Genomic DNA, 14,833 nt, shown 5'->3' with positions numbered 1-14,833 from the left:
CTCAAGGTCTCTCCCTTGTGGTTAAAAATTACTATCCTGGGGTTGAAAGTGTTGTAGGGTCCCTGGGATGCTGCCTCCAGACTTGCTTCCACCATGGCAGGAAAAGAATGAGGAACTGCTAGGTCTGCTGGTATTTATAAGATGAAACAGGTCCCACCCAGATAAATGGTCCATTTCTGCTCCCAAATGAATTCTGGACTCTGCCCCAAGCCCCTAAGTGGATTGCCTTCTGGCCAGCCTATCTCTCTGGTGATTGAAAAGCTGAGAGGAGTTAGAAGGGGGGTGGGTAGGGATGCAATGTTCAGAGGCTGTGTGGACCCAAACTAGCTGGATTCACTGAACTCATCACTGAAATCACTTCTTGCAGTGCCTCTCTGTTTTAATTCTCCCTGAATCAGCCCTCTCCCATGAGTGAAACAATCTTGCCTGCAGATTGAGGGGGGTGGGAGGGATTTGAACATTAATCTGATGTAGATTATACATCCGCCTCCCTCTCTCTCCCCTTCTCACTCTCTCTCTCCCTCTCTCTCCCTCTCTTTCTGTCTGTTTCTCTCCCCTCCCTCTCCTTCCTGCTTCATCTCTTCAAGAAAGTGAACATAAAGTAAAAACACGGAGAGGGAGAGGCAGAGAGAGAAAAAGCTCCCTGAAGAGGGAAGCCCCAGCAGCCAGTAGCTGTTTGGATTTGCCTGGCGCTGCCTTTCTTGCTTTGCTCCCAAGGAATACCTTTAATGGGATCAATTGCTTCAGTTCCTTTATAATCAAGTCCACCGGAAAGGCAGACTCAACATATTATGGGCAACTGTGTGAAGTCTCCACTGAGAAACCTCTCAAAAAAGGTATGTTCCCTGTATCAAAGTGCATTGTGCATTTCCAGCCCTGCTTCTTGGGATGGGTGACGTCGTGGGCAGATGGGAACGGGAGGTGGGGGAAACAGAGAGATGTGTACGAAGGGTTCAGCTCTCTTCATCAGTTGTTTGTTGTAAGAGCTGCTCATGCCAGTGCAGCCGTTAGAGCCTGGGATGCTGGATGCCACTGCATGTGTGTAAATAAATGTGTGTATATGCATGCACATGAGTAGGCTTGTGTCTTGCTCTGTGTATGTGTGTATAGCTGTCCTCTGGGTACGTGCGACATTGTGTTTGTTGATGTGCACAGTATGCTGGCACACACCTTCTGTACAGGCATCTTAATGTATGTGTATATGTGCAAGTTTGTGTGTGTGCATGTGCTTCAGTCGAGAGGTGTCTGCATAAGTCTAGTCATGTGTGTAATTTCTGTAGGGACATATGTTCATGTACATGTAAATGGGCATTTATATGTACGTATTCCTGTTGATGTATAAGAGTATGCATACCTAATGAGCCCATCTGAAGTATGTGTGTGTCCTTAGCTCTTTATGTCCTTACGTATGCATCCTGAGGTACGTGAGCAGGTGTGCAGTGTTTGTTGTGAGTGTATAGGGGGGGAATTTGTGTGCGTCACACATGTTGTCTCTGCTTGTGTGATGTTCTCTGTGTGTGTACCTGCTAGTGGATGTCCTCACAGAAGTCTGTATGTAGACATGCGTGTGTTTTTATGTATATTCATCCTTGCCTATGCACACATCTAGTTTTGTTGGTGTGTGTTTGGGTACAGAAGCATGTTTTTCTGTGTGATCTGTTTGTCCATGCCTCTGTTTGTGAGTGGATACACTGGGCCCTGGCTGTGTGTTCGTGCATCATGTTGCACGTCAGCACAGCCCATGTGTCTACATGCTTTGGCCCAGCTGGACTTCATCTGCGAGCTGCCATGTGTATCTGTTAGGCTTCAACCTGCGGTCTGCTCTGTGCTGAGGTTTTACAGTGATCCCAGGGCCAATTTGATTCAGAATGATTCTGCTGTTCTGGGACTAGATTGAAATGAGAATGACATGACCCAGAAATATTTCTTGTTTGATTGAGGAAGGCCTTGCAGCACTGCGTACCTGTCAGCCGCATGGTTCTCACTTAGCATCACTGCACATCTAATAACTCAGCAAAAAGCTATGCAATTCACTCCTCATAAATGAGAAAGTTATGCTAAGCATACAAATATTGCAATGAGGAGCTACCTCTGTGGAGACCTTGCCAACAGTGAAATGCCACTGCCATGAGGATGCTCCACCCAGGAGACCTTGCCACCATCTGAGAGGGAGCTGCTGGGGAGAGGACCTCCCTAGCAAGGAGTTTCGTCTGGCCAGAGATTTACCTCTTCTGTGTAGAAACACAGTTTGCTTGTTATCTCAGCTGCTGTAAACAAAGCCAGGAATGGCACAGTGCTGCTGCAAGGAAGTGGGGGTACACAAGGAGGGAATTCATCACCAGGCAGTTAGGCAGTGCTGAGACTAGTCCCTAGGTCAGAGTGACCTTCAGGGCAGAAGTAGTTGAGGTTTACCCAAATGCTGCACATCTGAAAAAACAATTTGGTTGCTTGTAGGTCGCCTCCAACTTGCAATAAAAGGAGTTGGCTGCAGCTGTGCTCAACGTGGCCAAGGTGATTGCAATTAAAGTCTGACGTGTGGCCAGGCTGCTTGAATCAAAATGGATTCAAGAACTTACGAGTTCTGTGTCGTCAGTCTTTTAGGTAATTTATGCTTTCATTCCTAAAAGCTGCTTCGAATAATGCACTTTGTGCCTAGTTAGAAGGCCTGGGATGGCAGGACTAAAGAGAGAAAGTTGCAAAGCTGAATTAGAGAATTTCTCAGACCACTCCAGCTAGCCATGAATTAAGGCCTCGGGCACTCATCCTGACAAGTTCTGGGGCTCTGCTGTTCTTTTGATCACGACATACGTGATTATAGTGGAGACTTTGCAGATCAGTGTTAACATTGCACAACTTCACCTGTCTGTTTTATGATCCTGGTCTTTCTTCTCAGATTTTACCTTGGGCAAACTCATTTTGATAAAATGGTAAAGAGGAAGGACTCTAGACAACATGTGTGAAAGCTACTCTTGGGTGACAGACTGATCTCTTGAATACATTATTTCAACCCAAAATCTGGGAGTCACTCCCAGGCACTGGCTGGCTTGGTCTGGGACTGGCTGACATGGGGGTACCTTGCCTGTTTTGGTGGCAATGCTCAGGCTTTGTCTCCACAGCATCTGTTGTTGGCAGCTTCCCTTTCCCACTGTCACAGTGTCTCCTTGGTGAGCCCAGCGGCCAGCCCGGCTGCCTTTCCCTCTGAGAGGCACTGCAGTCACGATGAAGAGGCCCCTCCTGGGCTTGTCACTCTGCAAAGTCCCTCTGACACACAGGCAGGAAAATGAGGTGAATCCTGTTGTGCTTCTGCTGTGCAGAAAGGGAAAGTTTTGGCATCCAGGTCCCTTGCCTTGCCACCCTTCACCATCACTACAGCCATCTCTAAATCAGCCCGGTCTCTTCCCTATCTACAGTCTGCTGGTCTGATGCAGCCAAGGGCTGGACTCAGCCAGGAAGAGTAGTGGCCCTTTGCTCAGAGAAGGGACAGGGAAAGCCTGAGCTCCCCAGTCCTGTCCTTGCATTTTCCTTGTGCATGCTGCTCTTTCCCCTGTAATGGGCAGCTAACGTTGCTTTGCCCCATACCCATATCACAGCTCCCTTTCTGGCTCTGCCAGGATGTAGGAGAAATGTGGTGGAGGGAACTTGTGGGGATACTTGCAGGAGAAACCTGGGGCGGCTGCTGGCAGGGGGAACATCAAATGCCATAAATCCTGCCTGCAGTGGCACAGCGGGGCAGGGATCCCCTGTTGGGGGTCTTGCTAAGATGTGCACCTTGTCGTCCTGGCACTGCGTCCGCTTGTCTGGTCAGGATCCTTGGTGGCTCTTGGCAACTGTTTCATCAAACTGGCAATCTCCATCTGTACAGGAAAATAATGGGATGACCGTCTGTGGTACTGCTCTGTGGCTTGGTAATAAGCTCTATTGACTGGAAGGGTCAGCAAGCGAGGACTAGGGGCTGAGGTGCCTTCGCTCTTTCATGTGGCTTCACTGGAATTAAACACAGAACCGCTGTGGGCTATTTTAAGTGATTCATATTATTTGTTATATTAAACTGAAAAATGTGCCAGGAAATAAAGCGGATAGTTTTGAAAATATATTGCACTGATATCACAAAGCTGTGCAGTTCAACACAGATGCCTTGACTTTTAGCTGAGCTAGTAATATGCCATTTGTGGACGGATGCTCATCTTTCAGATATTTAAGGACAAATGTCCTGTGTGTCAGATTTAATCAGAGACAGTTTTCTTCCTCATCCATGACTGCAATGAAAATGCTTTTCTGCTTCATCACTTTCTTTCTCCATGGCTTGCTTTTTGAGTTGTTTTTGTTTTGATGCTTGATATTCACATGACATTATACATGAGCAGATTGGTGTAAGACTGTGTACAAAGATGCGAACTACAAACCCTGTGCGCAATATAATAGCACATGGCAGGTGCAGCAAGCAGATACAATAGACTCGGACAAGTGTGAATGGGCCGTGTGTGTGTATATGGTCTTTTAGCCTGAAAAAGCACCTCAGGCTTTAAGGAAAGGGTTAATAGAGACAACGACAATTGACAGAGCTTCTCTGATCACCCCTGGGAACACTGGCTGTAAAAGTAGAATCATTCCTGGAGAGAAATCTGATGCATGATTAATGTTTATTCTATAAAACCAAGGGTCCTGTGGGTTGTGCTGGCTTTTTATAGCTGCATGGGAATATCAGGATAAGAGTTTTCTTGCAGAGCCAGGGAAATGCATTTCTATAAAAGGAAGGCAGTGCCTCCTTATAAAATCCAGTGCTGGATTCTGTTCTGGAGCCCTAGCTTAGCAGAACGTGTGCACTTAAGAAAATGTGCAAATGTAAACAGACAAAAATGTTGTGCCCGTGCCTGATCTCCACTTTGGGACTGTTAAGTGATTAGAAGAGGCCAGTGCAGTAACTGCCTGAGACCCTGAGGATGCAACTAATTAGAAGTGGCATGGGGAGTGTGAGCCTGCAGTTGGCAGAGCCACCTGATGCTGTAAATGGCCTTCTAATAATATTATAAAGCGTGTGATGCTGTGTTGCTGAAATGTAACATGTAGCCTAACGCAGGGTCTTTGCGCAGGCTCTGCCTGGTCCCCTGGGGATGCCCTGACCGACGCGGCTCTGCCAGCAGCTTTGCCCGGGGCACAGGCTGGCACATGTACCGTTAGATTGGGGTGTGCTTTTTGCTTTTCCTTTCCAGCTCATTCAAGGGATCGTTAACTCTGGGGCTGACAGTGGGAGCGTGGCCCTTTGGGCTGTGTCTGGGTAGATGCGAGCAGTGCTGAGAGTTTGATGTCGTTTCAAAGCGAAATTCTCCTGGTTGGTTGTACTTCTATCAGCTTTTGAAAGTGAACTCCTGGACTTATTGCTTCTGTACAAATCCTATAGACTGGTGGGGGGGACACAGCTTGGACCAGATGAAGGAAATTTAGCAATAATGTCTCTGCGAGGCGGTTCAGTAAAACTTCAGAGGAACGGCTGGGCAAGACGGGGAGGTAACATCCTCTGTTGTGTTGTTTGCTTGCTGCTGGTTGGATGGGAAGATCTGCCATGAGGAGAAGACGTGCTATAAGGCTGTCCAGACGAGCGAAGAGGGGCCGTCGGCTTGCGAGTACCAGGGTCCACTCATGGTGCTGGCCCAGAACTGCGCCGTCATGCACAACCTGCTGGGGCCAGCATGCATCTTCCTGAGGAAGGGCTTCGCAGAAAACAGGCAGCCTGTACGTAAGTTACACCCAGCCGGGCGAGACATGCACAAAGCCACGTGGACGTGAGCCGGGGATGCGGAGCTACCCGCATGCTCTGTCTGCACGGAGCTCTGTAACCCCCTGGGTCTCAAGCATCCCGGCTCCAGCTCCAAGTACAAATACAATCACAGGCAAATGTCTAACCTGAAGGATGTGCCTAAACACCAAGAAAGGAGGATTCTAAAAATGCAGCTATAGAAGATAGATCCAAGCCTACACTCAAGTAGGCATAATCATATGGACTCAGGAGAAGGATTTAGGACTTGAGGACTTACATAATCATATGGACTCAAGAAGAGTCCAGTGTTCAAAGCTGTTACTCCAGCAAGACATCCATATCTCATTCCCAGAGGCTCAGATTAGCATTTAAGGCCTAAGTAGCCACTTAAATGCAAATCAGGGCATCCATATTGGGAACAAGCTGTCCCACAGAGATGCCCATATTTGATACTATTCCAGTCAGCTCACAGTGAGCACACTAGTACCAGCAGAAATAAGCATGCGTCTGCCTCCGCACAGATCCCAAATGCAGTCTCTTATACACTGTCATCCACAGCCTGACACTGCAGCAATCCCAGCCAAATAAACCAAAGAACATCAGTCTGTCCTCATATTTGCAAATAGTGCCAGACAACCAAATGCTATTACCCGTACACACAGAGACAAATAGCAAAATCATCTACCCATTCAGTCACACCTGTTTGTAACTGTGTGTTAATATGCATCTAATGCATACATTTATACACAATCAATTAAAATATGTGTTTGTATGTAAATTCAAATGCATATACCTGGACATGTTAAATATACATAAATACGCGCCCCAGTATTCTATCTTTACAAGACGTAAAACATATCCTTGCACACAAACATTTGATTCCTACAATAATGTGCGTTTAAAGACATACACAAACATATGATTAACACACTTTTTATGGATACATATGAGTGAATATGTGCATTGTCAGATATTCAGCCAGTGTGTTCCATATTCTTCTGAAGCTCAACAAAGCTCACTCCAGTTACCCGAGAGTCAGAGCTTTCTTGCCACTATAAGAAACCTCTGTCTTACTCATGTTTTGAAATGGTTATCTACAGCTATAGGAAACACCTAGATCTTTATTTCTGAAACTTCTTCTTCAACCCACAACCCAAAAAAAGAGTCATTAATTGTCATTGTTGATCAAAGGGCTTTTGTTCTTCCTAATCTTCAGCCACTAAGTGATCACATACTCCTTGTGCTGGTTCACTAAAGCACAAAACATAATATTCTCACACAAGCACGCTTGCTGACATGCATAGAGCTACCTGACATAGGAGGCAAGTCCAGCTCCCTAGTGGAAGGCTCACAGCTGGACAGGTATCCATCCTGCATAGGCCCTGGAAACTCACAGTACCCTAAGACGGCTCCAAAATAGGATTAGTGATGTCTCCCTGATGTAGAATAAGTGCATCTGATGATAAACAGCTTTACTTTTACGGACTTTCTAGACCAACAGGATTTATTGTGCATAGAACAGAAATAAATGAGGGTAAGACCATTATGTATAATGGACTCTCTGAGGGTAACCTCTGCTCATATCTAGGATCTAAACTCTCTGAACAGTTTTATTCCTCTTTCCATATGTTCTTGAAAAGCTTTAGAGTGATTCAGCCCATTTCTTCCCAAGCAATCTTCCTCTATCATTTTAGGGGATCTTCTTTCAAATTTAAAACAGAAAACCTCTTCATGACGTTAGTTATTGCTTGAGTCAGATTTTTGGAGGGACATAAACCCTCCCCCTCCTTTTGCATTCGCAGTCTGTGGCTCTCTGATGGTAGAATCTGCATGTGCAAAGTTATGCTCAGAGCCCTGCAAATGCAAATGCCTTGGTGTGCAAAATTAGAGCCAGTGCTGAAGCCCTTATTTCTGACATGTGTCAGTCACATCGGTTGCAACATGGTCCTCATTGAGTGAGGAGGAGGATGGTCTTGTGACGACTGCGCTGGAGGAAGGCCTGGGTCCTGTCCCAGTCACTCTCACAAGACAGCGGTTACCACGGGTGAGTCCTGGCACCCTTTGCACCGTGGTGGTTGTAACCGTACCCCTGCATCTGCTGCTGTGCCGAGATGGCTGTCAGCACACAGTGGTATCTCCGGGGATTCATGTTTGTGAACTCTGGAATGAGGTGTACAAGGCGTTGATACTGAGCACAGGTGGTTTTCATCTGCTGTTTTATCTAAGGCAGGAGGGCAATAACGCCTCTTGCATCCAGCTTAAGGAGTTTGAATTGTTTTATTACTTGCTGTTGATGAAAGCAGAACAAATGGGATGACATGTTTGAAAATACCAGGTCTGTGAAGGATGAAATGGCAGAGCCAGCACGCTCTGACAGTTCCATCCAGCAGAGAGATGCCTCTGGGAAGGTTATGAGTGGCAAGCTGGTGATTTCTCTGGCACAGCCCACTTTTGCACAGACGTAAACCAGTGTGTGTCCTAGTTTGCTATGCACTCTGAGCAGCCGCCATTAGTTTCCAGAGGAGCCTGTGGTTAAATAGCAAAGGATCATCCTTCTCGAACTGATGAAGGGCACCGTCTCCAGGGATGTGTGGTGAGGCTGGAGGACACCTGGAAGGCAAGGAGAAACTCCCCACGGTTGAGGGGAAAAGCTGAGAGTGAGACAACAAAGGAGATTGCGTTTCTGTGTTTCCAAATTTTCAGATGTTTTGGATTTGCCTGGGAGCCATGAGAGGAATTAGAAAGGGCATTTAAACCAGAAAGCAGTGCATTTCCATGCTCATCTCTTCTTCCTGGTGCAGTGTTGTAATTTTCCTATAATCTTACATCCTCTCCCTTCTTTCAAGAAATTCAAATTGGATGTTTGAAGTTGCAGTGTTTCCTGAACATGGTGAATCCTTGTCCTGTTTTGTTTGTAGATGACCTTGATGATGTATACGTTGTGTGTCTGCCTTCATGTGTGGTTTCAAAATGCTTGTATATGGAGTTGAGGCTGGGGGGAAGGGGGAAGTTCCTACCTTTTTGTGGGGACTGTCTATAGGAGATGGCACTGGGATGTTTGCTGTAAGAGAGCTCATGCCTGTCCCTGTCCTGCCAGAAGGACAAGGATCAAGCAGCGATCCAAGCAGACAAGTCTTCTTCAGGGACTGCTTCCAGCTGTTCTGGTCTGGCTGTTTCAGCAGGAGCTGCAGTAGGAAATACAATCAGAGCTCTAGAGGAGATCATAACTGCTGCAGGGCCAGTCTCTGCTCCAGGACTTGGTGCTGGGGAATGATACAGGAGCTTCACAAAGGTGCTCGTAGTACCATCAGGTCAGGAGGCCACACATATGGCTGTGCTGGCCCAGATCTCTTCTATTTTGGGGGAGTACCTGTCATCCCCCTGTCCAGCAGATGAGAAGGAGAGAGGCTTCCACAAGAAAGTGTGCAGGCTAACACCCCTCCCACTGGGGAAGGAGGGCTGGGAAGCCTTGCTAAGTAGATGGTATTAAACATGTCATCACCTTCTTGTTTCTTCTCTCACTTTCTGGCTGGTCCCAGAACTGCTTGCACCAACAAGTGTTATTCTGAAACTATGTTTGTGGCAAGCTTTAACGTAGTATGTTCTCTTTTTGCAGGATAGAGAACTGCGTCCAGAAGAAATTGAAGGTAAAATTTGTCGCTCCTTCTGTGTCACCTTTCTCCCTGCCCAGTGAAAACCTACTGGCTGGCCCTTCCAGGTTGGCCCCCTTGGGGTAAAATAATTTGGGGCAAATCAAGGGAGACAATTACTGGAATAATTCCTGGTAACTCCAGCAAGAAGAAATAGTATGTGAAACTGCAAGAGTGCTGACTGTAAAGGAATTTGCATCCATTCCATCTTCTTCAGGGTGGGAGGATAAGTAAAGTAATGGGATATTACCTGCCAGGGAACTGCTGTCCACCCCAGCTCCCAAAGAAAATGTTGTAGAGCATGAGACAATAGTATGGCTCCAGGGAAGCAGTTTTACCTGCTAATCCCTACAATAAGTGCTATATAATATAGTGCACAGATAAAAGTTGGGAAAACTTACTGCTTCTAGTTTCTCTAGGGAGTGAAGTTTAGGAACGATCAGTTCATGGCACTTGTAGTCCAAGCAAGCTTTCCTGAAGGTTGGCAGTACTGCTGATAAAGAGCTTAACATTGCTCTAGTCATTGCCTCTTTGCAGGGAGATCTGCTGGGAAAATACAGAGTATCTTAGGGTGTCTGGTCTCATAAAGTGCTGCTGATTCGGGGGAGGTTTCTTGGAAAAGGTATTTCAAGCTGTCACTGACAATATTGTTCTTTTTTGGATCCAATCCCACAGAATTAAGAGAAGCCTTTAAGGAGTTTGATAAAGACAAGGATGGGTTTATTAACTGCAGGGACCTGGGGAACTGCATGCGAACCATGGGCTACATGCCTACTGAGATGGAGCTAATAGAGCTCTCCCAGCAGATCAACATGAACTGTGAGTAATGTCCACCTACCTGTACCTCCCTGTTGCTGCTGTGCCCTGCATCATTGCCTCAGGCTCTCTCAGTCCGCTGCTGTCTCTTCTCGTTTGTTTTTTTTTCCCCCCTGTTTTTGTGGTTCTCATTTTCACTATCACGTTTTCTATTCATTTGTGGTCCCTAGCAGTTGATGCCTTTGTTTCTTGCTTATCAGACAAAGGGACTGTGTGGACTGTGCTGTATGGGAACAGTGTGTGGAAGGGTTGTCCTTCATGCTTGTGCTTAGACATTGGTGCACAGGTTGTGGGTGTTGTCATATTGAAGCTGGTGTCAGATGGTGTCAGACCGAAGAAAGAGCCTGGGAAGATGGAGATGCTTGTTCAGAATGGGTGAGAGGTGGGCCGTTCATTCTGTGGTGGGTGTTTGTGGGTATGCCGTGCGCCTGGGGATGGGCTGTGAGCAAACTGTGCTGGCAGTCCCAGGTGGGGGCATCTGCTGGAGTCATGGAAAAATGTGACAAACATGTCCGATTCACTGTAACTGCATTTGTGCCCCTTGTCTTTCACCATGATTTTTTGTCGCCTCTTGTCTGTGGCAGTGCAGGGTACTACCCTCAGCCAGGTGGGAAAAGGGATATTTAGTGCATGTTATTTCTGACACATGATGATGTAAAAAGGACAAGTTACTTGATCAAGGGAAGGAAAACAGTTGTGACATACACAACCAGTCACACACAAAAGCAGCTGATAATCCTGGCACAGAAGTGCTTAGGAATTTGAGAGTGTTACTGCCCGCGTTCAGATGAGGGACAAACAAGGAAAAGCACTAATGTGATGAATAAACAGTTGGGCATATATTAGCCACCACTAATGGAGCAAGACTCTGCCACTGCTGCAGGGCACTGCCCAGGCCACGCAGGAACACCATGCTGTGCCCTTGCCATACCCTTTGGCACAGGTGCAGCAGAGGGTTGCTATGAGCTCTAGAGTGATCAAGCCTCTAATACGTGGTATGTGATGCCATAGTGTGACAGTCCATGGCGGCCTAGGATGGAATTAGCTTGGGCTCATTCCACTTAACCAACAATCCAGAAAACAGAAAGGCAGTGTAAACCTACCTCTGCTTTTCCTTCCACTACCCTGCACCTTCTGTGCTTTGCTTCCTGGAGAACCAAGTCCTCTCTGGGGCACACAGAAATGTAAAGTGAGTGCTGGGCTTGGCTAATGTATAGAGTTCTTACATGCGATCTTTCATCTTATCCCAAGTGGGTGGCCATGTGGATTTTGAAGATTTTGTTGAGCTGATGGGACCAAAGCTGCTGGCAGAAACTGCAGATATGATTGGTGTAAAAGAGCTCCGTGATGCCTTCAGAGAGGTGAGTGCTCCCTACCGTGTACCCCCCTGAGAGGTGTGCAACAGGAGACAGGAAAGAGAGAAGACCCACTGGGGAAGAGAAGAGGAGGAAGAGAGAGCAGCACAGTGGAAGGCAGAGAAAGAGCCAAGCCAGGCATGAAACAAGGGAGGAACAGAGAAAGTCACTGAGATAAGGGAACCCTTGAGGCAAGGAAGAGGAAAGCTGATGCAAACACAACAGTTTTGAGGGGTTTCTGAGGAGAAAAGACAGACTGAATACAGACCAAAAGGCACCAAAAGGAGGGACACAAAACGAATGCAGGAAAAATAGGGCACTCAGGAGCAGGACAATACAAAACCCAACCCAGAGCAAGATCCATTTCCATTAACTGTATTTCCCCTGCTGATATTTTTCATGTGCTTGCAGTTTGACACCAATGGTGATGGGGAGATCAGCACCAGTGAGCTGCGAGAAGCCATGAAGAAGCTTCTAGGGCAGCAGGTGGGCCATCGGGATATTGAAGAGATCATCCGGGATGTAGATCTGAATGGAGATGGGCGTGTTGATTTTGAAGGTGAGGAGGGATGAATGCTCCCTGTCCATCTGCTCTGGTGTGAGTCAGAGTTTCATCTCAGAGGTGGAAGCAGAAGGGAAGATTTGCATGCTCAGGGCCCAGGTATCTGAAGTATGGAGAAAAAATCAAACAAGATGGGGTTTTTTCGTAGTCAGCTGAGAGAAATGGAGAACATTGGCCCACACAGGAAAATTCCTCAGCTGAAGTGTTCATTTGTGTATCATCTGGATCTTCAATTGGGTCTCCATAATTCTAGCATGGTAGGAGATATGCTCTGTCACAGAGAAGCAGATTTGGGAATACACATGCTGTGCCAGCCTTCTTTTTATGGAGTATTTTCCCTACTAAGAAATCTATTGCAAGAGCTGTGAGGTGGCTGGATTGGTTTGGAGACTGCATTGCACCTTCTATTTCCTCTGGCTCACCTTATTATCTGGGTGTACAGAGAATTTGTTTCTGTGCCTTTATGGCAGGAGATGGTCATGTGCCAGATGTGCCCACTGGGACGGCAGATATCTGATCTAGAGGTGTCGTGTTAAATCCTAGAGATAATTAATTTCTTCTCCCACGTTTCATGCCAGAAGAACGTGGAAAAAATAAGAGAGGTTAGGCTACTATCCCAGCCATTAGCCATGGCAATATTAATAGAGCTCAGGGTTTCTGCCAAGGGAAGCCATTGATATCGGACAGCTAAGTGGATGTAAGAGCTGGAAAGTGTGAGAGTGTGGCAGGCTACTTGTTTTCCTAGTGCAAATCCAGACGTCCCTTTGCAGTAAGGGCAAAGCATAGGAACTATAGAATTAAAATTAAATTGGCATAATTTAATGCTCAGAGGCATTCCTGGGTCTCCTACATGACAAGGCATCTCAGTCCTCAGGATTACTGAAGCTTCTGAGGGCTTTGAAAATGCTAAAAAACTAGAAGTGTCTCCCTAGAAAGTATCTGGTAGCTGCAGTTGTTCTAATGCACTGGCTGATTACATGACAGTAGCTCTCCTTGTTTCCCACAGCTAAATTATGTTAGACAGCTAAAATACATGAAATGCTATCCCTGTACCATTTTCTCTGTGAGTTACTGCTTTAGTTGTCAAAGGACAGCTCCATCAATGGAAAAGGAGAAGTCAAGGGGGTAATTTCCACTGCCCTCCTCTTTGCAGAGTTATTAGTTCCTCGGCAATTCAAGTGCAGAATGAAAACACATTTATATTTGATGGCATTTACACTCAATTTGAACAACTGTAATTGACTTCACAAGCTTCAGGGTGGTGAAGAAATAGATCCAGGCTATCCTTACAGTTAACCTGTATCTTCAAAAATAGGAAGTCCATCAAAGTAAACTTTTCTCTACAAAAATGCTGGTGCCTACCCAAACACAAGTGCTTTCCCATACTGGTGTCTCTGTGAAGTGGTGAACTTACTAAGAATTAGGCTGTGTTTCCAAGATTATAAATCAAGGTTCTCTGAAGTTACAGTGAAGGGAAATAACAATTGCCATAGTGTCTCACAAGGAGTTGCTTGTGCAAACAAGACTGTACTACATTCTGAGGCAATGAACTGACCTGCTAGTGGGATGATATCACCATATCTAAAGAAAAGATTAAAGCCCATTTTGTGTGAGCTCTCCAGGGCCAGTCATGGAGCGGCACAGACCTGCTGGCAGCGTGTGGACTCTCGGTTTCACCCTGGCTGCATGCTATCTCCAGGGAATGAGAGCTGGGTTGGGGACCGTGGATGCCTTCCGCTTCACGGCTCTCTTCTTTTTGGTTGCAGAGTTTGTTCGCATGATGTCCCGTTGAAGATTATTCTCAGCTAAAGAAGAATCAGCACCTTAGAGAGGGTGGAAGAGGACCTAGATGGAGCATCTAGCCCCGATGTTCCAACATGAAGGTTTATTGGCTGGCTGCAATTGGGACATTGCAAGATGACCTGCTGCTCCTCCCTCATGGTGGTCCCCATGCCCCTCCACCCTTTCACACTGTGAAAGACTTGCAACTTCCTACAACTGGAACCATTCCTTGGAGATGATTGCAGGAAACTGCAGAGCCAGGACTTGCCATGATGCTTTCATGGGATATTTGCAACTTTAGACTCCTCCTCCCCAGCTTTATTCTCCCACCAGCTGCTGCAAAGCAAGAGCAGGAGAAATACTCTTGGCTTGGTGGATGAGAGCAAAGCCATTGGGACTGGTGGCAGCCTCAGGGCGTGCTCTGCACTTCTTGGTTTCCCTTGGTGAACCATGTCTGTGTTTGCTGTCTGTGTGTGTGTGTCTATCTGTGTGAAGTTATTTATGCTTCCCCGGCACATATTCGCATCTCCTGTGGTTATGTTTACCAAGAGTAAATTTAAATACATGTCTCGCGGGGGGGAAGCGATAAATATGCACGCTGAAATTATGTGGAGCCTGGATGTCCCTGTGAGAGGTGGTGGCTGGGCTGAGGGGGAGAAGGCCTGCAGCAGATGCACACCCCAGCGTCTGCACTGGGGTCCGGAGGCGAGTCCGTGATGCAGGAGGGGAGTCACTACCAGCCACTAAGCCTGCGGCAGGGCTCTGCTCTTCCTCCTGCTGTCCCCATGGACCTCACCCTGGAGGTGCCTCATGGTGAGGGCAGTGTGGAGGGTCCCCATCCCTGCATCGCCCCACTTGCAAGGGGGTAGGTGAGAGCCCCTGCAGCGTCGCAGCAAGGAGCAATGGGAGAAAG

General features: G+C 46.9%; 1 protein-coding gene across 2 annotated transcripts; it reads left to right on the top strand.

Moving 5' to 3' along the window:
• Window positions 1-791: 791 nt before the first annotated feature.
• On the top strand, window positions 792-13,930 carry CABP1 (calcium binding protein 1; the record flags this gene model as incomplete). Of its 2 annotated transcripts, XM_082007544.1 has the most annotated exons (7): window positions 792-836; window positions 5,554-5,730; window positions 9,372-9,402; window positions 10,081-10,224; window positions 11,473-11,582; window positions 11,988-12,135; window positions 13,905-13,930. In XM_082007544.1, 7 exons carry the CDS (start codon window positions 792-794, stop codon window positions 13,928-13,930), a joined length of 681 nt encoding a protein of 226 aa, XP_081863670.1. The 2 variants fall into 2 exon arrangements, with proteins under 2 accessions (XP_081863670.1, XP_081863671.1); XM_082007545.1 differs by lacking the exon at window positions 5,554-5,730.
• Between the last annotated feature and the right edge of the window lie 903 nt (window positions 13,931-14,833).

This window comes from Phaethon aethereus, assembly GCF_964289735.1.
Source record: "Phaethon aethereus genome assembly, chromosome: 17".
NCBI classification, from domain to species: domain Eukaryota; kingdom Metazoa; phylum Chordata; class Aves; order Phaethontiformes; family Phaethontidae; genus Phaethon; species Phaethon aethereus.
The sequence above is the reverse complement of the archived record's forward strand: the minus strand, read 5'-3'. Positions and strand labels throughout refer to the sequence as shown.